At 40.8% G+C, this 27,528-nt stretch overlaps 2 protein-coding genes across 2 annotated transcripts in view; one reads left to right on the forward strand and one right to left on the reverse strand.

The window, feature by feature from the left end:
- Nucleotides 1-26,809, reverse strand: part of NKAP (NFKB activating protein) — a 29,660-nt gene extending 2,851 nt beyond the window's left edge. The window contains exons 1-8 of the mRNA XM_081081285.1: nt 26,280-26,809; nt 23,639-23,719; nt 8,156-8,226; nt 7,831-7,971; nt 6,075-6,138; nt 4,800-4,909; nt 4,626-4,701; nt 3,554-3,703 (exon numbers count right to left, since the gene is read on the reverse strand). Of these exons, the coding sequence (XP_080937411.1) occupies nt 3,554-3,703; nt 4,626-4,701; nt 4,800-4,909; nt 6,075-6,138; nt 7,831-7,971; nt 8,156-8,226; nt 23,639-23,719; nt 26,280-26,665 (1,079 nt within the window). The 5' untranslated portion in view covers nt 26,666-26,809. The remainder of the gene's footprint in view (nt 1-3,553; nt 3,704-4,625; nt 4,702-4,799; nt 4,910-6,074; nt 6,139-7,830; nt 7,972-8,155; nt 8,227-23,638; nt 23,720-26,279) is intronic.
- Nucleotides 18,261-19,671, forward strand: LOC308511275 (protein max-like). Its single transcript, XM_081081294.1, has one exon. The coding sequence runs from the start codon at nt 18,364-18,366 to the stop codon at nt 18,817-18,819; it is 456 nt and encodes a 151-aa protein (XP_080937420.1). The 5' UTR covers nt 18,261-18,363; the 3' UTR covers nt 18,820-19,671.
- Nucleotides 26,810-27,528: the final 719 nt, after the last annotated feature.

Genomic DNA, 27,528 nt, shown 5'->3' on the forward strand with positions numbered 1-27,528 from the left:
CGCCTTCTTCAAGGTCCCCCAGAGACCTCCAACCTTTCAGAGATTCCTCCTTCCAGACCTTCCAACCAAGTCCCATGCTTCCCCACAAACCAGAAACAGGCAAATTGTATTAAACTTCCTAGGTGATATGTGGAATTTGCTTTTGTGGAATTAATAATAGGATAGATGAAAGATGTAAGCTGTCATCAATTAGGTGGAACTTCTTCAAGGTTCAAATTTACCATACAACCAAAAGAACCAAGTCTAAATCTACAATTGAATTTAACTCCTTTAGCAGCTCAAAGAAAATAAAGAAGGGATATAGTACAAGATCCAAATCAGGAAAGTATAGGGGCAGGGGCAGAGGGAAACTATTACATATTCAAAAGGTTGTTTATTTAGAAGGAAAACTTCATGAAACCCTGCCTCTTTTATGTATATGTACCCAATCCTATACAGTCAGTTCAAGATGAAGCTTGAGCTATCTAGAAAAATAGAGAAAACTGAGATTTCAGGTTAGTGTGAAAGTAGGGTGCCAGAAGCCAATTCCAGCATGTCATAATTGCAAGAGTTTCATCAAAAGGTTGATGGAACTTGGGGGCTCAACAAGGGCTGAGTCACATGTGTTGTCACCTGTTGGGAATGGCTGAAGGTATTTCTCCAAACCTGAAAAGGGTTGATTCCTTCTACCAGACAGCTCAGGACATCTTAACCTACATGTTATTGCCTCCTATTGGCCAAACACCTGAACAGCCGTAGGCTAATTCTCCCCATTCTGACAATGGACTCTGTATATGAAACCCTACCCTTTGAAGTATATATTTCTGCCTCGCCTCAGGAAAATTCGTGTTAATAAAAAGCATGGGGTCCTGAGACGAGGAAATCTTAATTTCTTAAGCTAGGCTCCTCTGACCCCCAAATACCTTTCAAAATTATATTTTGTCTCTGGACTCTTTATTAAGTTAGACACAGCCTTTCTCCAGATTGCTGAACCCTTCTTAATGCTGGAACAAGAACCCTGGCAGTGGGGGAGTGGCAAGATGGAGAGTCAAGGAGATGACAATGTATTTAGGTTGCTCCGGGTACAGTGAGTAGTTTAACTGGAACAGGAAGTGCTATGTGAATGATGCTGTAATAAACATCTATGTAAATGTCTCCTAGTACATGGGAAAGAGTGTTCTCTTGGGTATCTAGGTATGGAGTTGCTGGGTCATAAAAGTATATGAATGCTTAACTTTCCAATATAATGTCAGACTTTTTTCCAAGGTGGTTATACCCATTTACACCACCACTGGTAATATTTAAGAGATCCTGTAGATCCACATTCTCTCAAATGCTTGGTATTGTTAGAACTGTGAACTTTTGTTTATCAAATGCAAGTAAAATGGTATTTCAGTGTGTTCTTAATTTCCATTTCCAATGATAATGAACATCTTTTATACACACACACACACACACACACACACACACACACACACACTAGTGGCCTGGTGCACAAAATTTGTGCGGGGGGGGGGGGTTGTCCCTCAGCCCAGCCTGCACCCTCTCCAATCTGGGACCCCTTGGGGGATGTCCAACTGCCGGTTTAGGCCCTCTCGCAATCCGGGACCACTGGCTCTTAACCGCTCGCCTGCCTGCCTGATCGCCCCTAACCACTCTGCCTGCCAGCCTGCTCGCCCACAACTGCCCCTCCCCCCGCTGGCCTGCTCGCCCCCAACTGCCCTCCCCCCCCACCAGCCTGATCAACCCCAACTGCCCTCCCCTCCTGGCCTAATTGCCCCTAACCGCCTCTGCCTTGGCCCCACCACCAAGGCTTTGTCTAGAAGGTCGTCCGGAAGGTCTCCTGGTCTAATTAGCACATTACCCTCTTATTAGTATATATATAAATGGCGTAATGTCTCAGGAAGGTCATGGTATCCTGCCATCTGTGAGGAGTAAGCCCAAGTTGCTGTTGGATGTGTTATACACAGAGGAGCCATTATTCAGGCACTCTGCTCTCTCCACATCCACCATCTTTAAAACATATATATATATATATTTTTAAATTGATTTCAGAGAGGAAGGGAGCGGGAGAGAGAAGTAGAAACATCAACCCGGGCATGTGCCCTGACTGGGAATCGAACCCATGACCTCCTGATTCATAGGTGGACACTCACTCAACCACTGAGCCACGCAGGTCAGGCATGATCATCTTTTTATGTATTTATAGCTCATATATATTTCTTCTTCTGACAAATGCCTCTTTGTATCATTTTCCCACTTTCTTTTTTTTTTTAAAAAATATATTTTTATTGCTTCTTTCTTACCTCAGCTTGGAACTTGTCTTTTTACTTATTTTAAGATGCCTTTTGATGAACAAAAGTTCGTATTTTTAACCTAGGCAAATTTATCAATATTTTATCTTATGGTTATTTTGTATTTTTGTCCTTTAAAAAACACTTCCGCCACCCCAAGTTCTAATAGATATCTGCTCATATTTTATACTGAGTGTTAAAGTTGTTTTTGACATTTAAGTTCTTAACCTAGCTGTACTGATTTTTAAATATGGTAATATAGGGTTCTACTTTCATCTTTTCCCATACACATAACCATTTTTTTCCTGAACCATTTACTGAATAGTTCCTTCTTTCCCCAGTGATCCTATAGGCTATCTCTTTCATATACCTAAGTTCCATACATGCATGACTCTGTCCCTGGACTCTATATTTTATTCCATTGAACAATTCATTTGTTCCCCAACACTTTTGAAAGTGCTGTAAGCTTCATAATAAGTCCTTATCTCTAGGTTCTTTAGGATTTCTATATAAACAATCCATATCATTCACAAAAAGTGACTGTGTTATATCTTCATTTCCAGTCCTTATGCCTCCAATTTCTTTTTATCTTATTGTGCTGATCCTCAGATATAATATTCTTAAATGTTGGGTCTCAGAATTATAAGATTCTGGAAGTGCTTCAGGGGTACTGCAAATGTCTGCCTTCAATTTTATTTTAAAATACGTATCTACCTTTAGAAATTTATAAGGTTTTTGAAAATCCAAACTTCAGTTTGATCTTGGTAGAGATGCCCTTTTCATTCTCCTTGTTCTTCCTGGTACTTTGCTTTCTTTTCCCTAATTTTATATTCATTCCCTAATGCTGAACCTGATGTCTGTTATAATCCTTTTCTGCTCTTCATTCTCAGAGAACTAGAGAGTCCATGTTTTCTGAGTCCACAGAAGCAAACTTAGAAACCAGGAAACATTGTTTTATGAAAATGCTTTCCTCATGAGGCAGTGATAAATAGCTGAATTTAACTATATCCTGCAGAGGATAAACTATCTATACCAAAATATGAAATAAGAAAGGATACTAGAAAAACTGATTCTTTGACACAGATGAGTTTGAAGCTCAGGTGCATACATACTTAGAATTTTAGACAACTATATTTATATTAATAAATCCAGTATTAAAACAATACTTTACTTTTCATTAGGAATGATCACTTAATGAAAATCAATCACCAAATATAAACCTGGTAGTGAGAAAGGAAATGATTTCATCATAAAAATTGACTCCAATGCCAAGAACGTACCTGCTACCACTCATTACATAACCCGAGCATTCAAATGATGCAATTTCTTCACTTGTCAAACCAATTTCACCTCTTCGTGGGATACGTTTTCCAGCTTTTACATATTCAGCCATAGCTGCACCTTCACCAGGTAACAGAGCATGGCCATAGCTACAAAGTAATTCAGAATTCAGAAAAGGTTCATTATAAAAACCTCATCATCTAAAGAGAACACAAAAATTCATTTACTCTCAGCAAACATTAGGAATAACAATTGCTGAGTGGAAGCATGCTAGGAAGCCCAATATTAATTAATTTAATTAGTAACCTATGTAACTAACCCAGAAGTGCAGAGATATTTTGGAAGAACAAAAGAACTGGTGTTAGTATGTATATATTCATATTTTACAATTATGGATAAATTTATCCCTACAGGTACTGCTTTTACTGCTTCTTTCAGCAAATTTCTTTTCCTTAAGCAAAAGTAAAGAAATAATATAACTCAAATTTAACATACTGTTTAGCCTTCTAACCAATAACACAGTCACAATTATCTATTACCTTTCATTCAAGGGGACTTTAAAACCTATCATCCCTTCATTCAATTCATTGAACACTTCTTAAATACCAATTAACCAAAAATAATCTCTGATCTTGTAGAATTTACGTATTAATAAGAATATAACTGAAATACAATGTAGAATATATAATACATATCACAAAAGAAATAGAAAATTCTATGAGGATTAAAGGAAGAAAGAGGGGTAGGAACCACACCTACTTGTAGAGGTATTGGGAATCAGCACATGCCCCTCCTATTCAAATGGGCTTTGAAGGATGGTAAGGATTTTAACAGGAAGACATTTAAGGTATTGAGGAAAACAGGGCTGAAGAAAATAGGGAAAGCATGTTGGAGGAAGAAATAAGGGAAACAAGGCACATTGTGGGAAAGTGCACAGTAAACACAGGAAAATTTAGTTCGGCTCAGTTGGAACCTGGGGTATAAATGAGGGAGCAGAGGGAGATAAGCTTGGAAAGGTAAGTTAGGGCCCTACTTTTGGGAAGCTACTTTGTAAATGCACTGTCAACTTACTTCAGAGGTTTATCATCTTGAGAGGCAAGTGTTTTTGGAGCCTCTGGGCCAATTAAATCTGAGGGTTCTTCAGGCTCTGCATGAAAGATGTTCAGAAAAATAATTCACATTTTGACAAATTGGTTAATTTAATGTTTTATCTGTTCTGAGTCAAAGTCTATCAGAAGAACCTACTTGATCTATCCTTCCAGGGATTCTCCAGAAACTCTTCTTGGGAATCTTTAGAGCTTGAGTCACTGGAATCTTTTCTGCTCTTCTTAGACTTCTTTTTCTTGTATTTTTTCCTGTAATTATTATAAGTCGATACAAATTGACTGAATATTCCCATGTTAAAGGGTATATTATTTTTTCAAGGCAATGAAAAGACTGATTAAAATGGTTTGAATTCTCAGCTTATTCAAACTTTTTAGAGAATTTTAATTTAAAAATCTTCTAACTTATTTAACCAAATTATGTTTCACTATAAAAACAAGATCCCTAAAGGGAAAAATGAAATAAAATTCTCATGATATAGAAAGATAACAAAAATAAAGCAGTTTAAAAAACAGCTTTTACCAATTTGAGCAGCAATAATTTCAAGTGTATTAGATTAAAGAACATTAAACATATATCAATACTTGGGTTCATAATGATGTTAAAATAACCCAGCTCATTATTTTAAAAACTCATAAAACAAAAAAGGTAAGCAACTGGGGGGTAAGAGATCAACCAAAGGACTTATATGCATGCATATAAACTTAACCAATGGACACAGACAGTAGGGGTGTGAGGGCCTGTGCTGGGGGCAGGAGTGGACTGGGAGAGGTCAGGAGAGGTCAATGGGGGAAAAAGGAGACAGGTAATACTTTCAACAATAAAGAATTTTTAAAAAGTAAGCAATTATCCTGTCCTTTCTATATAAACTGTACTTCAGGGTTACCAAATAGTTGATGAGGGTAGGTTTCTCTTATAAATACAGAGGACAGAACATGTTAAAAGGACATGATAATACAATCAGCAAAATCCATACTGCAGGAAATTCTACAGGACAAACAATTTGGTTTCTTCAACAATTTGCAAGAACAAAACAGGAGAGGATAGAGATGTAAGAGACATATAAATCAATGGCAATTTATGACATTACTTGGAGCCTGATTTAAATATACTGTACAAAAAACTACCAAGAATTGAGATTATTGTTAAATATTTTTAGTACTGTAGTTATGAGGGTTTTTTTTTTGTTTTTTTTTTTTTTAAAAGAATGCCTATCTTTTAGAGAAACATGGTTTATGGATGGAATGATATCTGGGATTGGTATCGAAATAATGGAGGGGGGCAGTGGAGACTGCCCATGAGTTGGTAATTGTGTAAGCTGGGCAAGAGTTACATGGGGGATCATTTTACTGTTTTATGTAATTTTATATATTTTTGAACTTTTCCATAATAAAAATTAAAGAAAAAAAAACTGACGATCTGCGTTTCTTCTTTTTTTCCTTTTTCTTGGCTTTCTTTGATCTCCTTTTTGTGTCTTCATCTGCGAATTAAAGCACATTAGAAATTTTTTAAAAATTTAACTCTATACCCCCGATACTTTTGAGTAGATAAATATCCATTGCTGTTCTATTTGTTGTTACACAGAATTAATTAATTAATTTATTGCTACTTGTCAGGAAGTATGCTAGGCACTGGGGACATACAAGTTAAAGTCACACTAAGTACTTGGTGATATGAGATATTATTATTTTTATTACATGAAATAACAATATTGTGATTAAATAGGAAAATGTCACAAAAGAGATGTATATAGAAATCCTTGGGGTAACAGTGTGATATTTGTAATTTACATAGACTATCTCAGAAAAACATATTTGAAGCAAATATTTCAAAATACTAACAATTGTTAAAATCTAGGTGATATGTATATGGTTTTATACTATTCTCTTTACCTTTCTGAATGTTTAGGTATCTTCATGATGGAAAGAGAGAAAACACAAAACATGGTACTTGTGTTTTGGGGGGCGGGGGATGTTTTCCAGGAGCTCAGTGTAATGGAGGAGGCAGAGGTGAAGAGATAAATAGAATCTGGAGTGATAGGGGGAAGCCTGGGGGACTCTGGGCCTACAGGAGTCTCAAAATCAGACTGATATGGAGAGGGTGGTTGAGGAATTGTTGGCCAGGCAAAGGTGACTCTTAAGCTACTTCTTTTTAAGATCAGTTTTTAAAGAAAAAAAAATACAATAAAATCAGTTTTATTACAAAAGTAATGCATGCCAATTGCTGAAATGAGTAAGCCAAGCCGCATGTGGGGAGAGACTGGCATTGCAGGCGGACAGACTATCTGTATCAAGTAACAAAATCAAGAGAAAGAACATGGGATATTGAGGAGACAGAAAGTAGTTATTAAGCTACAGAGGATGCTCTGAGATAAAGTGAGAGAGTATATGTGATTAGAGTGGATTAATCAAGGTCTGAACTTTACCCTGAAGGCCATGAAGAGCAACTAAATGAAGCATTTTAAGTAGGGGACTGAGATGTTCAGATTTGTGCTTTAAGAAAGTCCAGTTTCCCAGCAACGAGGAACAAAAGTGACAATGGAGGCCAGGAAACCCAGGTAACATGAGAGGAAGGGGCACCTTTGTGTAATGTTTCCTTAGAGGAGGCACCCTCTGTCAATCATCAGCCAGCACTGGGCACAAAAAAAGGTGGCTTTTTGATGTGTCACCCCACAGGGGGTATCTTCCTTCCTTAAATCAGCTCCCAGCCTGATGGGGGACCTTTATATGTAACTTTTTGAAAATTGCACAAAGGTTCCCACTGAGTGTGAGAATTACACAAAAGAGCTGCTCCACTGGGCTGATGCAGCCCTGTATGGCTTGGTTTGGCATCACACGCCTTGCAGCCCAACCCCAACTTGGTTCAGTGCCATGGGCCTTGTATAACTACACACAAACAATCATACTGCTTAGGTCTGAATCCAAAATGTGTGACCTTGAGGGTGGTACTTTAAGCTGCTCTGTGCCTCCCTTTCCCCATCTCTAAGATGTACCCTACAGTTACTGTGTGGATTAATTAGCAAGCATTTAGTAGGGTGCTGGGCACAAAGTCACTAAGTGTTAAAAAACTCTTGATTATTATTATTGTTTTAAGAACCTACTTCTGAAATAAACTTTAAGAAGTAAAAGTAGTTTTGAAGTGAGGCTTTGCAGAATGATGTTGACTTTCTTACCACTGGAGTCTGTTTCAGAATCAGAGTCACTGTCACTATCGTCAGAATACTTCTTGTGTTTTCTTTTGGATGATTTTTTCTTTCTCCTTTTCTTGGACCTTTCTTTTGAATGACTAGACTTCTTCTTCTTCTTCTTTTCTTCTACATAAAATACAAATAAAAACTAACTTCTAAAGAAGTATTACTGAATATGAATTTTACTGTATTTGAAATACTGAAAAGGAATGTAATAGACAATTTGAATAAAAGTAAAGCCTAATGTTCAACTATTTATAAACTTATTTTTAAACTTCTAAATAAAAAAGCTCTGCACTTAAAATAATACCTTCTGAAGTAGAAGCTGAAGTGGTGCTTTTCTTTGGCTCTTCATCCTCTACTGGTGTATGTTCATCAGAGCTGAATTTAAAGAAGATAGTTATAAGAATCAGAAAACTGGTGCGCCAGTCAAGATGATGGGATAGGTAAACATGGTACTTGGAACTTCCTACAACCACATCAAAATTACAACTAAACTACAGAACAACCATCATTCAGAACCACCTGAAATCTAGCTGAATAGAAGTCCTACAACTAAAAGTACACAGAAGAAGCCACATCGAGACTGGTAGGAGAGGCAGAGACACTGAATGGGCTAGTCCAGTGGTCGGCAAACTCAGCAGAACCAAATATCAACAGTACAACGATTGAAATTTCTTTTGAGAGCAAAATTTTTTAAACTTAAACTATATAGGTAGGTACATTGTTATTAACTTAATTAGGGTACTCCTAAGGCTTAGGAAGAGCCACACTCAAGGGGCCAAAGAGCTGCGTGTGGCTCGAGAGCTGCAGTTTGCCGACCACGGGGCTAGCCCCACACCCACGTGTGGCAGTTAAAAATTGGGAGGGATACCTTGGCTGCAGAGTTCCCCGCTGAGGAGCGAGGGGTCCAGTCCCACACCAAACCCCCAAACCCAGGGTTCCAGTGCCAGGAAGAAAAGGTACCATAACTCCTGGCTGTCAAAGCAAGCAGAGGTTGTGGCTGAGTGAGAGAAAGGATGCTGAAGACCCAGGGGTTCCTCTTAAAGGGCCTACAAATGGACTTACTCAGACTCACTCACTCAGAGGTTCAGCACTGGGGCAGCAACTCAAAAGGCATCGGGGACAAATGGGGAGAAAATAAATTCTCTGGCATCAGGGCAAGGGCTGAAACTTCCTACAACCACAGCTTTCTCCCAGACAGAAGTGGTGGCAGAGGCCATTGTTCCCTTGCTGAAATCTCGCCACACAGAGCCAGCAAGTGGGTGCCATATCTCAGTCTCCATCAAGCTAACAGTGTTTGCTCTGTCCTGGTGATTTCTTGAGACCCCACCCTTCCCAACTTTCAGGCCCACCAAAGCCTTTTCCAGTGGCTTTGCTTTCTTGCCTCATGCTTTGGACTTTCCTAAAATATCTCAAACAAGCAGCACCTAGCCTCTTTGTATCCTGCATCTCTTGCTAAGTGGTCCCAGGCCCAGCATTAACGACAGCCAGACTTGGTTTGCAGCTTGGCCTCTCTCGGGTACATCCAAACCCAGCACAAGTAGCAGCCATCTGCAGTAGCTCATGTCAGTGGACCCAGGTAGGGCACAGGTTGTGGCTGACCATGCACCTTCCAGGAGGCCCCAGAGACAGCATACCTGGTGGACAGCTTCATACCATGCTGGATTATTACCCAACTACCTTCACAAGTGACACACTCAAAGGGTGGGTTCAGGGGGCACCAAAGCCCCATTGAAGTGAGTCCTGTTCTGTGGGGTTGGCCACTGCACAGCAGCTCCTCTGCTGTACTTATAGCTGGTTCTAGCAGCCAAGTAGCCTGGGGGCGGCGGTGTGTGTGTGTGTGTGTGTGTGTGTGTGTGTGTGTGTGAATCCCTCCCAGTGCCCTGCCAACAGCAATCAAGGCTCAATTACAACAGAATAGTGCACACAGCCCACACAAGGGGTGCACCTGGAATGCCCAGGTTAGGTGAACAGGAACACTGTGCCATTGGGCCCTACTAGATACCTACTACATAAGCCCACTCTACCAAGACTGGGAGACATAGCAGCTCTATCTGATACATAGAAACAAACACAGGGAGGCTACCAAAATGAGGAGACAAAGAAACAGGTCCCAAATAAAGTACAGAACAAAACTCCAGGAAAAAAACTAAACAAAATGGAGACAAGCAATCTACAAGATGCAGAGTCCAAAACACTGGTTATAAGGATGTTCAAGGAACTTAGAATTTCAACAGCATAAAAAAAGGACATGGAGCCCTGGCTGGTTGATCAGTGTTTAGAGTGTCATCCTGTAGACTGAATGGTTGCAGGTTTGATTCCCAGTCAAGGGCATATACCTCATTTATAGCTCGATCCTTGGCCCCGGTCAGGGCATATGCAGGAGGCAACCAATCAATGTGTCTCTCTTACATTGATGTCTCTCTCTCTTTCTCCCCTCCACTCTCTCTAAAAAATCAATGGAGAGAATATCCTCAGGTGAGGATTAATAAAAAAGGACATGGCCAGTATGGCTCGGTTGGTTGCAGCACTGACCCGTACAGGGGTTCTATTCCTGGTCAGGGCATCCACATAACATCTGGCTGTGAAAAGCAGCAAGGTTGCTGCCTGTCAGGAATTGATGGCTGGAAATTAAGGCACCCTCTTAAAGGGCCAACACACAAAATTCCCTGAGGAGCCACTTACCTTGTGCTCTGGCAGAGGGAGGGCAGAATGGACTGGTAGTGTGAGCAGAAGCCAGGATCAGGACTCGGGGGTTAGAGTTCAGGAGGCAGACACTCCAGTTTTCTGTGCTGAGTTATTCCCTCACACTGCAGAGGACATTTTTCTCATGTAGACATTAGCTATACAGGCAGCTTTGCCTGGGGGGGAAGACAGTTAACCCACCCTATTGGAAAATAACTTGCCCCGCGGTGTGAAGTTTCTGAGGCCCAATAGGAGACTGAGAATAACAATTAGCTTCCAGGCAGAAGCAACTACCCCATCCTGTTGAAAAAAAACTCGCCACACCAGTGGACAACTGCCTGAGGGCAATTCAAGATGAAATCCTAACAGTCTGTAAGCATAGGTGGTCTCTGGAGGCTTTGAGTCTTTGCCTGATTTAATTAGACAGAAACAGTATTTGACACTGTCCTACACTAGAGACTGAGGGGCGTAGCAGAGCTACCTAATACATAGTCACAAACCCAAACAGGCAGCCAAAATGAGGAGACAAAGAAACAACCCCTAAATGAAATAAGAGAATTCTCCAGAAGAAGAGATAAATGGAGATAAGAAATTTATCTGATACAGAGTTCAGAATGATGATGGAAAAGATGCTCAACAGCATGAGAAAAGATATAGTAACAATGAAAAAAGAAGTAAAGAATGATATAGCACAAATAAAGAACACACTGGAAGAAACACAGCAGGTTAGGGGAAGCTGAGGATCGAATCAGTGAATTAGAAGACAGGGTTGAAAAAAATCACTCAATTGGAGAACCAAAAATAAAAAAAAACAATAAAAAAAAAAACCACAGGAGGACAGCTTAAGAGAGCTGTGGGACAACGTGAAACATAACAATATTTGAATAGCAGGTGTGCCAGAAGAGGCAGAAAGGGAGAAGGGGATAGAGAACGTGTTTGAAGAAATAATAGCGGAAAATTCCCTAATTAGTAAAGGAAAGTCACACAAGTTCAGGAGGCACAGAGAAGCTCAAGCAAGAAGAACACAAACAGACCCATGCCCAGACACATCAAAATTAAAATGCCAAAAATTAAAGACAAAGAAAGAATCTTAAAGGCAGCAAGAGAAAAGCAAACAGTTAACTATAAAGGAACTCCATAAGGCTGACACCTAATTACTCATCAGAAACTCCACAGGCCAGAAGGGAATGGCATGAAGTACTCAAGGTAATGGGAAGCAAGGATCTGAAACCAAGATTAGTATATCCAGCAAGGTGGTTCTCAACCTGTGGGTCGCGACCCCTTTGGCAGTCGAATGACCCTTTCACAGGGGTCGCCTAAGATCATCCTGCATATCAGATATTTACATTAGGATTCATAACAGTAGCAACATTACAGTTATGAAGTAGCAACAAAAATAATTTTATGGTTGGGTCACAACATGAGGAACTGTATTTAAAGGGCCAGTAGGTTGAGAAGCACTGAAATAGATGGTCAAATAAAGAATTTCCTGAAAAACACACACAAAAAAACAAAAAAAGGATAAAGGAGTATATCACCACCAAGCCAGCATTACAAGAAATGCCAAAGGGACTGCTGTAATGAGAAGAAGAAATAGAGAGAAAAAACTAGGCATACAGAATTAAAATGGCAATAAATAAGTACCTATCAATAATAACTTTAAACATAAATGGATTAAATGCTCCTAGCAAAAGGCATAGAGTAGCTGAATGAATACAAAAATATGACCCAACTATATGCTGTCTATAGGAGACCCGCTTCAGAACAAAGGATACACACAGAATGAAGGAATGGAAAAAATTTTTCCATGCAAATGGCAAAGAAAAGAGATGGAGTAGCAATACTCATATCCAACAAAACAGACTTCAAAATAACGACCATCACAAGAGATAAAAAAGGTCACTACATAATACTAAAGGGATCAATCCAAAAGAGGATGTAACCCTGGTAAACATATATGCACCCAATATAAGAGCACATAAATAGATAACAAAAACTTATAGAGAACTTTAAAGGACAGATTGGCAACAATACAGTTTTTTGTTTTTTTAAATATATTTTATTGACTTTTTACAGAGAGAGGAAGGGAGAGATATAGAGAGTTAGAAACATCGATGAGAGAGAAACATCGATCAGCTGCCTCCTGCACATCTCCCACTGTGGATGTGCCCGCAACCCAGGTACATGCCCTTGACCGGAATCGAACCCGGGACCCTTGAGTCTGCAGGCCGACGCTCTATCCACTGAGCCAAACCGGTTTTGGCAACAATACAGTTATAGTAGGGGAATTTAACACCCCGATGACTTCACTGGATAGATCTTCCAGACAAAAAATTAACAAGGAAACAGTGTCTCTAAAGGACACACTGGATCATATGGATTTAATTGACATTTATAGAACATTTCACACCAAAGATGAAAATATACATTCTCTTCAAGTGTATATGGATCATTCACAAAGATAGACCACATGTTAGGACACAAAATAAGTCTCTACAAGTTCAAGAAGATTAAAATCATATCAAGCATCTTCTCAGATCACAGTGGAATGAAATTAGAATTCAACTACAGTAAAAACAGCCAAAAATATTCAAACACATGAAGGCTAAATAGCATGCCACTAAACAATGGATGGGTTACCAAGAAGATCAAGAAAGAAATAAAAAAACTTCCTGGAAACAAGTGAAAATGAACACACAACAACCCAAAATCTCTGAGTCACAGCAAAAGCAGTCCTGAGAGGGAAATTCATAGCACTACTCAAAAGGCAAGAAAAATCAACAACAAACCATTTAACTCTACAACTTAAAGAACTAGAAAGAGAACAAGAAAAGCCCAGAGTAAGTAGAAGGAAGGAAATAATAAACATTAGAGCAGAAATAAATGGCATAGAAACTAAAACAAACAAACGAACAAAAAACAAACTAAAACAAACAAACAAAAAACCACACATAAAAATCAATGAAACCAAGTGCTGGTTCTCTGAAAGGATAAACAAGATTCATGAATCATTAGCCAAACTCATCAAGAAACAAAGAGAGAGGACCCCAAATGAATAAAATCTAACGAAAAGCAGAGAAGTAACCACTGATACCACAGAAATAAAAAGGATTGTAAGAAAATACTATGAACAATAGTATGCCAAGAAGCTGGACAATGAGGATGAAATGGAAAAATTCTTAGAAAAAAACAATCTCCTAAAACAGAATCCGGAAGAAGCAGAAAACTTGCATAGGCCAATAACAACTGATGAAATATGAGCATTAATAAAAAAAGCTCTCAGCAAACAAAAGCCCTGGTACTGATGGCTTCACAGGGGTATTTCACCAAACAGTCAAAGAACTAATACCTATACTCCTCAAACTATTCCTAAAAGTCCAAGAGGAAGGAACACTTCCAAGCTCTTTTTATGAGGCCAGAATTATCCTAATTCCAAAACCAGATAAAGACACTACAAAGAAAGAAAATTACAGGCCAATATTCCTGATGAACATAGATGTTAAAATCCTCAACAAAATATTAGCAAATTGGATCCAGCAATATATTTAAAATATCATACACCAAGATCAAGTGGGATTTCTGCTGGGATGCAATGCTGGTGCAATATTCACAAATCAATAAACATGATACATGATATAAAGAAAATGAGAGACAAAAATCACACGATCACATCAACAGACACAGAAAAAGCTTTGACAAAATCCAACACCCATTTTTAATAAAAACTCTTAGCAAAGTGGGAATAGAGAGAGCATATCTCAACATGATAAAGGCCATATAGACAAACCTACCACGAACATCATACTCAACTAGATGCCCGGTGCACGAAATTCGTGCATGGGGTATGTGTGTGTCCCTCAGCCCAGCCTGCACCCTCTCCAGTCTGGGACCCCTCGAGGGATATCCGACTGCCCATTTAGGCCCAATCCCACCGAGATTGGGCCTAAACGGGCAGTTGGACATCCCTCTCATAATCCAGGACTGCTGGCTCCCAACCACTCACCTGCCTGCCTGATGCCCCTAAGCACTCCCCTGCCAGCCTGATTGATGCCTAACTACTCCCCTGCTGGCACGATTGCCCCCAACTTCCCTCCCCTGCTGGCCTGGTCACCCCTAACTGCCCTCCCTTGCCAGCCTGGTCACCCCTAACTGCCCTCCTCTGTCGGCCCAGTTGCCCACAACTACCCTCCCCTGCTGGCCTGGTCAACCCTAACTTCCCTCCCTTGCCAGCCTGGTCACCCCTAACTGCCCTCCCTGCCGGCCCGATTGCCCCTAACTGCCCTCCCCTGCCGGCCTGGTCACCCTTAACTGCCCTCCCCCTGCCAGCCTGGTTGCCTCTAACTGTCCTCCACTGCAGGCCTGATCGTCTCCAACTGCCCACCCCCTGCAGGCCCGGTTGCCCTCAACTGCCCTCCCCTGCAGGCCTGGTCCCCCCAAACTGCCCTCCCCTGCTAGCCTGGTTGCCCCTAACTGTCCTCCGCTGCAGGCCTGATGGCCCCCAACTGTGCCCCCCTGCAGGCCTGGTTGCCCCCAACTGCCCTCCCCTGCAGGCCTGGTCCCCCATAACTGTCCTCCCCTAGAGGCCTAGTTCCCCCCAACTGCCCTCCTCTGCCAGCCTGGTCACCCCTAACTGCCCTCCTCTGCAGGCCTGATCGCCCACAACTGCCCTCCCCTGACGGTCATCTTTGATCACATGGGGGCAGCCATCTTGTGTTGGAGTGATGGTCAATTTGCATATTACCGCTTTATTAGATAGGATGGGCAAAAACTAAAAGTATTTCCCCTAAGAACAGGAACAAGACAGAGATGTCTGCTTTCACCACTGTTATTCAACATAGTACTGGAAGTTCTAACCTCAGTGATCAGACAAGAAGAAATAAAAGGCATCCAAACTGGAAAGGAGGAAATAAAACTCTCATTATTTGCAGATGACATGATATTGTACATAGAAAACCCTAAAGCCCTGACTGGTTTAACTCAGTGGATAGAGCATCAGGCTGCAGACTGAAAGGTCCTGGGTTCGATTCCAGTGGAGGGCATGTACCTTGGTTGTGGGCTCGATCCCCAGTAGGGGGCATGCATGAGGCAGCTCATTGATGTTTCTCTCTCACTGATGTTTCTATCACTCTCCCTTCCTCTCTGTAAAATATCAATAAAAATATTTTTAAAAAAATCTTGTTTTTTTAAAAAAAGAAAAAGAAAACCCTAAAGACTGCAGCAAAAAACTATTATTTTAATAAATGAATTTGGCAATGTAGCAGGATACAAAATCAACACCCAAAAGTTGAAGGCTTTTTTATACACCAATAATGAATTCTCAGAGAAACTAAACACAACTTACAATATACACAAGAATAAACTCAAAATGGATAAAAGACTTAAATGTAAGTCATGAAACCATAAAAATCCTAGAAGAAACCATAGGCAGCAAAATCTCAGACATCCCTCATAGCAATATGTTTACGGATACATTTCCTAGGGCAAAGGAAACTAAGGAGAAAATAAATAAATGGGACTACATCAAAATAAAAATCTTCTTCACAGCAAAAGAAACCATCAACAAAATGAAAAGGGAGCCCACTGTATGAGAGAACGTACTTGGCAATGATACATCTGATAAAGGGTTTAAATATCCAATATATATATATAAGGAATTCATGCAACTTAACAAAAGGAAGACAAATTATCCAATAAAAAAGATGAACAAAGGACCCAAATAGACACTTCTCCAAAGAGGACATACAGATGGCCAAGAGACATGAAAAATGCTCAAAGTCACTGATCATCAGAGAGATGCATATTGAAATGAAGTATCACCTCACATCTGTCAGAATGGCTACCATCAACACATCAACATGCTAGCCAGTTTGGCTCAGTGGATAGAGCGTCTGCTTGTGGACTGAAAGGTTCCAGGTTTGATTCTGGCCAAGGGCACATGCCTGGGTTGCAGGCTTGATCCCCAGTAGGGGGCGTGCAGGAGGCAGCCGATCAATGATTCTCTCTCATCATTGATGTTTCTATCTCTCCCTCTTCCTTCGTCTCTGAAATCAATATATTAAAAACAACAACAACAAATAAACAAATGACAAGTGCTGGTGAGGATGTGGAGAAAAGGGAACCCTAGTACACTGCTAGTGGGAATGCAGACTGGTGCAGCCATTATGGAAAATAGTATGGAGTTTCCTCAAAATATTATATATGGAACCATTTGACCCAGTGATACCACTTCTAGGAATATATCCTAAGAAACCTGAAACACCAATCAGAAAGAATGTATGCACCCCTATGTTCATAGCAGCACAATTTACAATAGCTAAGATATGGAAACAGCCCAAGTGCCCATCAGTAGATGAGTAGACAAAAAAGTTGTGGTACATTTATACCGTGGAATACTATGCAGCAGTAAAAAAGAAAGATCTCTTACCCTTTGAGACAGCATTGAAAGACCTGGCGCTTATCATGTAAGTGATATAAGTCAGTCAGAGAAAGACAGGAATCACATGATTTCACTCATATGTGGAACCATCAGAAAAGGGAATAAACGAGATAGAGGCAAGCAATTTGTCAGAAACAATTCAGAGCAATGGTTATAAGGATGCTGAAAAGGCTGGATGACAAATTCACCAACACATGTAACAATCAAGAAGAAATGAAGAATGGCATAGCTGCATTAAAGAACACAATGGAAGGTTTCTACAGGAGACTAGAAGAAGCTGAGGACCCCATTGTCGAGTTAGAAGACAAGGTAGAAAAACACCCAAGCAAAGAAGCAACTGGAAAAAACACAAAAAGCAGGAGGAGAGCCTTAGGGAGTTTTGGGACAACATGAAATAAAACAAACTTCTGCATAATAGGGGTGCCAGAAGGAAAGGAAGCTGAGCAAGGACTAGAAAACCTGTTTGAAGAAATAATGACAGAAAATTTCCCTGACTTTGGGAAGAAAAAAGTCACATAAGTCCAAGAAGCACACAGAGTCGCAAACAAGATGAACCCAGAAGGACTGACACCAAGACACATGGTAATTAAATTGGCAAACATCAACAACAAAGTAATAATAATCTTTTTTAAAAAAAATATTTTTATTGATTTTAGAGAGGAAGGGATAGGGAGAGATAGAAAGGGAGAGATAGAAACATCAACAATGAGAGATAGACTGCCTCCTGCATGCCCCCAACTGGGGATCAAGCCTGCAACCTGGGCATGTGCCCTTGGCCAGAATCAAACCTGGGGCCCTTCAGTCCACAGGCAGACGCTTTATCCACTGAGCCAAACCAACTAGGGCCAAAGAAAGAATCCTAAAGGCTGCCAGAGAGAGACAGAAAGTTACCTACAAGGGATCTCCAATTAGACTATCAACTGATTTCTCAACAGAAACACATCAGGCCAGAAGGGAATGGAATGGAGTATACAAAGTCATGCAAAGCAAGGGACTGAATCCAAGAATATTAAACCCAGCAAGGCTATCATTCAAAACTGAAGGTGAAATCAGGAGCTTCACAGACCTAAAAAGGCTAAGGAGGTTATTATCACCAAGGCAGCAATGCAAGAAATGCTAGACACTGCTGTAAAAAGAAGAACTAGAGAGGTAAGAAGGAACACAGGCATAAAGAATCAAAATAGCAACAAACAGAGTGAGGAGGTGGTTCTCGCCCGTGGTGTGTGTGTGTGTGTGTGTGTGTGTGTGTGTGTGTGTGTGAATGAGTGAGAGAGCGAGTGAGTGAGTGAGTGAGTGTGTGGGGGGACTTGCTTGTTGTCGGTGACTTCCCCCTCCCCTCCACCCTTACCCCTTCCCTGGCGCTGCTGCAGTGGCCGCTCCCTGGGCCGTAGGAAATGCGCGATAACGATGACATCGAGGTGGAGAGCGACGCTGACAAACGGGCTCATCATAATGCACTGGAACGAAAGCGTAGGGACCACATCAAAGACAGCTTTCACAGTTTGCGGGACTCGGTCCCATCACTCCAAGGAGAGAAGGCATCCCGGGCCCAAATCCTAGACAAAGCCACAGAGTATATCCAGTATATGCGAAGGAAAAACCACACACACCAGCAAGATATTGATGACCTCAAGCGGCAGAATGCCCTTCTGGAGCAGCAAGTTCGTGCACTGGAGAAAGCGAGGTCGAGTGCCCAACTGCAGACCAACTACCCTTCCTCAGAAAACAGCCTCTACACCAACGCCAAGGGCAGCGCCATCTCTGCCTTCGATGGGGGCTCGGACTCCAGCTCAGAGTCGGAGCCTGAAGAGCCCCAAAGCAGGAAGAAACTCCGGATGGAGGCCAGCTAAGCTCTGCCGGGCAGGCCAGCAATAAAAACTGTCTGTCTCCTCCGTCGTCTCATCCTCCTTTCAGTTCATCCTTAGAACCCTCAGAACCATTTAAGAGACTCTATTTTTTTTCCTTTCTCTTTTTTTTTAAATTTTATTTTTACGTAGAAGCTCTTGGACAACAGCTCTCGTTCTCCTTCCCCACTTCCACTATTTTTTTTTAATGTTTCCCTTCAGGGATTCCCTGTTCCCACCAGGAATTTTTAAACCAAAACACCCCAACTTGGCAGCTTTTTCTGTGGAGGACAGACGGCCGGCCGGACCTCTGAGCACATGGTGTCCTGACCACCCACCAGCTCCTCCAGCCCTGCCGGGCACAGGCCCGGAGGACTCCTACCCCTCCCAGGCCTCCCCGGGCCACCCTTGCCTCTGTTTGATAGACTTTGTGAATCTGTGGACTGCTCTACTTTAAGAAGATGACTGGTTTAAGAAGTGATGAGAATTAAAAAGCTATTTATCGCTCCTGTTGAAAGACCAGATCCTTGAAGAAGTTTGTGGTGTGAAAGGAAGTGGGGACAGAGTTGCAGCACAGTCTTGGGCCTGTTTCACTCCTGCTTCTTTCAGCCAGCCTTCGGGAGGGCCTCGGGACACTCGTGTGGTGTGGGGGGCGTCAGCAGTGAAGTGGCCGCCAGAGGGTGCTGGGGGTGGGAGGGCAAGGAGGGAAGAGCAGGTGGGGTAGAGGTTTTGTATTGAGGGCCAGTGATGATGTTTTGATATTTATTTCCTGCTACTGAAATTTGAATCTGAGTGAATTGTCCCTATTCCTGATGATGTCGGTATTGCAAAGCGACAGATTCATAAAGTAATGATCAAATCTTCCTTTCTTTCCGTGTGTATTTCTAAGAAATAGAGCCAACTGATTTTTTATGTAAATACCAAGAGCAATTTACCTGGTACTAAACCCGCACCCCAGTGCCGCCCCTTCCCACCCTTGCCCCACGTCCTTCCCGACTGTTCTGGAACCTGTCCCCATGGTGACCCAGCCCTGGTTCTGGCTGCGATCAGCAGCTCCCAGTGAAGGGTTTTGTGTGTTTAGGCCTCATTTCTTTGTCTTTTTCCTACTCCGTTCCTGGCATTTGCTGATTTCTAGTGTATACTCTGTAGTCTCAGTCCGTGTTTGATTCCATTCCATGGAAATAAAAAGTATGTTGTACATACTGCCGAAGAATTGTCTTGCAAGTTAAGGCTTCCCCCTTTACTATAAGACTATAAATAAAAACTTATTTTATCCTTAAAAAAAATAGCAACAAACAAGTACCTATCACTAATAACCTTAAACATAAATGGAATAAATGCTCCAATAAAAAGACATAGGGTAGCTGAATGGATAAGAAAACATGACCCATATATCTGTTGTCTACAAGAGACCCACCTCAGAACAAAGGACTCACACAGACTCATAGTGAAGGGATGGAAAAAATTTTTTTTCAGGTGAATTAAAATAAAAAAAAAATACCTGGAATTGCAATACTCATATCTGACAAAATAGACCTCAAAGTGAAGGCTATAACAAGAGATAAGGAAGGCCACTTCATAATACTAAAGGGAGCAATTCAACAAGAGGATATAACTTTGGTAAACATATATGCATATGATACAGGAGCACTAACATACATAAAAAAAACTTGTGGAAGATATAAAGGGAGAGATTGATAGCAATACAGTCATAGTAGGGGACTTTAATACCCCATTGACACCACTGGATAAATCCTCTAAACAAAAAAACTCAGCACAGGAGCAGAAATCCTAAATTACTCACTAGATCAGATGGAATTAATTGACATCTTCAGAACATTTCACCCCAAAGCTACAGAATATACATTCTTCTCAAGTGCACACGGGACATTTTCAAAGATAGACCACATATTGGGAGACAGGCAAAATGTCTTCAAATTCAAGAAGATAGAAATCCTATCAAGCATCTTCTCAGATCACAATGGCATAAAATTAGAAATCAACTACAATAAAAACAATGAAAAAAATCAAACACTTGGAGGCTAAATAGCATTCTATTGAAAAATGAACGGGTTACCAAAGAGATCAAAGAAGACATAAAAAAGCATCTTGGTAACAAACGACAATGAAAACACAACAATCCAAAATCTATGGGACACAGTGAAAGCAGTCCTGAGAGGGAAGTTCATAGCTCTAAAAACAAGATAAAATGGTAATAAATTACCTAACCCTACAACTCAAAGAGTTAGAAACAGAGCAAAAAGAAAAGCCCAGAGTGAGCAGAAGGAAGGAAATAGTAAAGATCATAGCAGAAATAAATGACATAGAGACCAAAAAAGAAAACAACAACAACAACAAAAAAACAATACAAAAGATCAATAAAACCAAGAGCTGGTTCTTTGAAAGGATAAACAAGATTGATGAACCTCTATCCAGGATCACCAAGAAATAAAGAGAGAGGCCCCAAATAAACAAAATCAGAAATGAAAGGTGAAGTAACAATAGAACCAAAAGAAATAAAAGGGATTGTAAAAAAACACTACGAACAACTCTACTTCAACAGACTGGACAATCTAGACAAAATGGACATATTCTTAGAAAAATACAAGCTCCCAAAACTCAATCAGGAAGAATAAAAAACCTGAATAGGTCAATAACTACCGATGAAATTGAAGCAGTAATCGAAAAACTTCCAGCAAACAAAATCCCTGGTCCAGATGGCTTTTCAGGGGAGTTCTACCAAACATTCAAAGAAGAACTAAAACCTATTCTCCTCAGACTATTCCAAAAAATTCAGGAGGAAGGCACACTTCCAAGCTCTTTCTATGAAGCCAGCATTATCTTCATTCCAAAACCAGATAAAGACACCACAAAGAAAGAGAACTACAGACCAATATCCCTGATGTACATACTAGTACATGCTAAAATCCTCAACAAAATTCTGGCAAATCTGATCCAGCATTACATTAGAAGGATCATAAACCATGACCAAGTGGGATTTATACCGGGGATGCAAGGATGGTACAATATTATTATGTGCAGGTGACATGTTGTACACAGAAAACCTGAAAGGCTCCATCAAAAAACTACTAGACTTAATAAGTGCATTTGGCAATGTAGCAGGATACAAAATTAACACCCAGAAATCTATGGCATTTTTATGTACATCAATAATGAACTCACAGAAAGAGAAACTAAAAAAACAACAATCCCATTTACCATTCCACCAAAAAATTAAGAGATCTAGGAATAAACTTAACTAAGGATGTAAAAGACCTGTACTCAGAAAACTATAGGATATTGAAAAAAGAGAGGAAGACATAACCAAATGGAAGAACATACCGTGTTCATGGATTGGTAGAATCAACATCATTAAAATGTCCATACTACCCAAAGCAATTTATAGATTCAATGCAATCACCATTAAAATACTAACGGCATATTTCACAGACCTAGAACAAACTCTCCAAAAATTCACCTGGAATAAAAAAAGACCTCAAATAGTTACAGCAATCCGGAAAAAGAACAACAAAGTTGGAGGGATCATAATACCAGATATCAAGCTATATTACAAAACCACTCTTCTCAAAACTGCCTGGTGCTGGCACAGACATATAGACCAATGGAACAGAATAGAGAACTCAGAAATCAACCCAAGTCATTGTGCTCAATTAATATTTGACAAAGGAGGCAAGAACATACAATAGAGTCAAGACAGTCTCTTCAATAAATGATGTTGGGAAAATTGAACAGATACATGTGAAAAAATGAAACTAGGGTGGGAGTAAGAGGAAGAGATCAACCAAAGGACTTGTATGCATGCATATAAGCCTAACCAATGGGCACAGACACCAGGGGGGTGAGGGCATGAGTGGGGGGTGGGGTGGGGGGGGCAACTGGGGGATAAGGACATGTATGTAATACCTTAAGCAATAAAGAAAAAAAAAATAAAACTGTGCTACATCTATGCAATGGAATACTATGCTGTTGAAAGAGAAAAAAAAAAGAACTCTTACCATTTGCAACAGCATGGATGGACCAGAAGAGCATTTATGCTAAACGAAATAACCCAGTTGGAGAAAGATAAATATCACATGACCTCACTCATTTGTGGATTATAATGAACTACATAAACTGATGAACTAAAATAGATCCAGAGACAGAGAAGCGTCGGACAGACTGTCGAGCCTCGGAGGGAAAGGCAGGGGAGGGTGGGAGGGGTGGGAGGTACGAGATCAACCAAAGCTCTTGTATGTAGTACTTTCAACAATAAAAATTTTAAATTAAAAAAGAAATAATATAAATGTATTTGTTTTAACACTGAACCCTTCTATGATTAGGAAATTAGCAACCCGTGGATAACAATTTAAAAAAACTTATCGGCATGCCAATGCACTCTCAACATATTTTAATCTTTAGGTATGTTCAATGTTTTAAAACTTTGCCGAAACCGGTTTGGCTCAGTGGATAGAGCGTTGGCCTGCGGACTGAAGGGTCCCAGGTTCGATTCCAGTCAAGGGCATGTACCTGGGTTGTGGGCATATCCCCAGTATGAGATGTGCAGGAGACAGCTGATCGATGTTTCTCTCTCATCAATGTTTCTAACTCTCTATCCCTCTCCCTTCCTCTCTGTAAAAAAATCAATAAAATATATTAAAAACAAAACAAAACAAAACAAAAAAACTTAAGGGGTAGAAGAGCATAAATCACATGAAAGGAGAAAAATGTGAGCTGTACTTCAAGTTCTTCACTTAACAAAAAATTTGACAACAGACTGGATTTAAACAAATGATAAATTAACAAAAAAGATTTTTAAATCACTTACTCTGGTTCTGGATTCTTTGGAGAAAGTCCCCATACTTCAGGAGCTCCCAATTCTCCAATCCTCTCTCTTTCACTTAATCTCCTAGAAGATACAGGCATGTAAATTACAACTCCATAAATAAATTATATTTCCTAAATATATAATCAAATTTCAAGGAGTCCAGTTGAGTCCTATTTTCCCTTTTCATTTTAAACTGTAAATTAACAAAAACTTGGTTTAAATATAAACTCAACAAGTACAATCTGATGTTTTGATAGTACTTTCAAATGGTACAGACCACAAACAGCCTGAGAGGCTGGGCCAGAAATGCAGCCTGGGAGCCTATCAAGTGCATCCTTTCTGCTGCATACATGACATAGCTGCCAACTGCTCATTTTATCTTCTGCAATACTAGTATATGACAGAAACAGTTTTACATTTGGAAATACTTCATTTGTTTACACACATTTATGAAAATAAAGAGCTTTTATTTTTGTTTGGTCAAACCTTCCATTTGCTGAAAGTCAAGAATTAATGAAGAAAATAAAAATGAAGCATAGGAAGTAGAAAATAAAGGAAGCTCTGAAAACAAAAGTTTTAGTGGAGAAAAACTGTACTCAATGAGATACAGGGTTTGTTTTCTTTCTGGTTTCCTTTTAGTTTTTTTGTTGTTTGTTTTTGAAAAGAAGTACATATCTATCTACTCTTGGAGGTCACAAATTTTTTTTGTTTTATGTTTGTGATTTCTTCTCTTAATTTTTGTTATTACTCATAAACAAGCAAACAAAATACAAAAACACTAAGGCTCTCCCAGTTGGCGTGGTTCAGTGGTTGAGCGTCGACCTATGAACCAGGAGGTCATGATTCCATTTCTGGTCAGGGTACATGCCTGGGTTGCAGGCCTGATCCCAGTAGGGAGTGTGCAGGAGGCAGCCAATCAATGATTCTATCTCATCACTGATGTTTGTTTCTCTCTCTCTCTCTCTCTCTCTCTCTCTCTCTCTCTCTCTCTTCCTCTCCCTTCCTTTCTGAAATCAATAAAAATATATTTAAAAATAAAACAAAAAAAAATAAGGCTCAGTTCCTCAAAGTTTAGCTGCTTGTGACTCCATTAAAAAAACAACAACCACCTTACAATATAAATATAATTCATTTGATTGTTTAAATAAACTATTTTTTACTTCTTTATTCAAGGAAAGAGACATTATAATCATGCAGTCAGAGTCAGGTTTCCTACCTGAAGAAACAGACAGTCTAAAAAGGAACATACTTATAACTGAACTTGGGATATAATGCAATGGGGGGGTGGGGGAAGAATGCCTGATAGGCTGTAAAGAGCAAGCAGTTAAATTCTCACCCCTTCTGCCATCTGTTCTCTTAAGATAAATTATTTGTCTTCTAAATGCACAAAGGCAAATTTCATACAAGGAGTTCCAAAATCTTTTTGGGAGGATTGTCTAGTAAGAAGCTGGTTGCTTTTTGATTGATGCAACCTTAGGATCACTTTTTGAAAAACTTAATTTGGAGAGGAGGTCTCCAACCTCACTCAGGACCATTTTTACTCTTTCTGTTCCCATGCAGGAAAACCTAATATCTAACACTTAAGAACTACTATTATGTTCTGAGCACTAAATTATGACAACTCTAAAAGCAACTGTGTTAATTTTATCCCTTTTAAATAGTGAAGAAATGAAGCTCATAGAGGTTAAGTAACTTGCCCAAAATCACACAACTATTAAGTAGCAAAGAAGTGCTTCAAATTCAGGCAGTCTGATCCTGGAGCCTGTGCTTTATGGACTTCCCACTCCTGGAAAAAAACAATTCATGGGGACATCTCCCAGCTGTTATAACCTTAATCTCAATGACTTTAATACTTTAAAAGTGCCTGACACGTAGTTTAACACTCAGTAAGCATTTGATATTAAGGCTTAGTAATAATTATAACCCCTTTTCTTTCTACTTTTTAAACTACCATTTTTCCCACTCTAATACTCACTCTCATTAGAGACCTGATCTCACCCTGACCTTACTTTTCATGGTCAAGATTGAGAACACTTAACAAGACCTTTCTCAACATAGCCTAATCTACAGTTTAGCAGGTCACTTTTTCTACATTCATTTAATTATCTTGTCTCAGAAGTTTTTCTCCTCTTCAATTTAAACCCTTAATCTCAATCCTTCCCAACTCGCTATAAAACATTTCCACTTACATATCCCGTTATCATCTTAAACCTGTCTGATCATTCAACAAGCAATGGTTGCGTTTCTACAAAGTACTGCAAATTTTGTAATCAATAAAATAGGGCTTCTCCTTCCCAAGAGGTCAGTCTACTGGGAAATAAAAACATGCTCATGAATGATAACCGCGCAACCAAGTAAATGCTATATAACTCCAGTAGTTCTGAGGCTCCTGGCCATGTCGCTACATGTCAGGAGGCAGAAGGGAGTGGCGGGAGACCAGGGCACTGTATAAAGGGCCCTGAGGATGAGTGAAAACCTAAGGGAAGAAAAGAGCGAATAAGGTGTTGTCGTGGGTGGACTGAAGGGATGAAAATGGGCGCAAGGCAGGCAGAAAGAGCGAAATGCAAATAGTCAGTAGAGATGAACTATAAATCAACTAGAAAGGGAGGTGGGGGCAAGAGGGTGTGTCCGTCTCACTCACTTCTGCCGCAGGCTTTCCTCCCTCTCCTTGTCCAGGAGGCTAGGCCAAGGCTTGTCGCTCCCGTAGGGGCGTGAGTAGCCGCCATAATAGGCAGACGAGGTGGCAGAAGCGAAGGGGGTGCCCCGCGTCACAGAAGGCCGCTCTCGAGAGCGTGACCGCGAGCGGGAGCGGTAGGGCTGGTTTCGGGAGCCTTGGCTGAGGCCACTTGTCTGATGGCTGAGGCCATTCCGATCCCCAGACCGAGAGCAAGAGTGCGAGCGAGAGCGGCGGCCCCGCGGGGAGCGGGTAGATTTGCTGGGTTTAGGGCTCCTCGACGAACTGCGGCGTTTCACCCTGGAGCCCGAGGCTTCCCTCTCCGGGCTGCGCGAGCGAGACACCGGAGACATCACTGCCGCTGGGTCCCCGAGGCCGGGGGGAGGGGGTTATCTCGCTAACCTGGGAAGATAACGGCTGTCTTGGGTCCCAGAACCTATCACCACGCCACAACCAGAACCTGAGAAAACCTTGGAAACAGTTCCGGGTACGTCAGTAAATACCTTCCCCAGACTTAGCTAGCGCTGCCTACGGGAGGAGGTGTGTGTATCGGTATAAAGAATCCGGTGGGGAAACCGGGTCCGTGCATCCTTCCGGTTCCGAGCGAGGTTGCTCGATTCTAAACTGGACTGGAGACCTTGTCTTTTCTTTCTTTTTTTTTTTTTAAAATATTTTATTGATTTTTTACAGAGAGGAAGGGAGAGAGATAGAGAGTTAGAAACATCAATGAGAGAGAAACATCGATCAGCTGCCTCCTGCACATCTCCCACTGGGAATGTGCCCGCAACAAGGTACATGCCCCTGACCGGAATCGAACCTGGGACCCTTCAGTCCGCAGGCCGACGCTCTATCCACTGAGCCAAACCAGTTTCGGCACCTTGTCTTTTCTTCAACCTCAAATTGAAATACCTGAAGAGAAGGACGAGACGACAGGCCACAGCACACTTTTCACTCAGCGGCCGTATGAACAACAAACCCATGTAATTTTACATGTTTGTGTATATGTGTATGTATGTAGGCGCCTGTGCTTGCGCCTGCGTGCTCGCGCTTGCGCGCGCACACGCGCAAACACACACACACACACACACACACACAATTTTCTGTTTCCAATCACAAGCAAAATAGGTAAGGTTTATCTTAATTGGTGGTTAGCTATGATTCCTAAGCCCCATATTCCCAATTAGCTTAGAGGGCACACAGTCTATAACATAGACTA

The sequence above is a fragment of the Myotis nattereri genome (genome assembly GCF_964212035.1).
Source record: "Myotis nattereri genome assembly, chromosome: X".
NCBI lineage: Eukaryota > Metazoa > Chordata > Mammalia > Chiroptera > Vespertilionidae > Myotis > Myotis nattereri.

Excerpts from the sequence above, each read along its gene's own strand:
- LOC308511275 (XM_081081294.1), top strand. The coding sequence starts at position 18,364 with ATGCGCGATAACGATGACATCGAGGTGGAGAGCGACGCTGACAAACGG.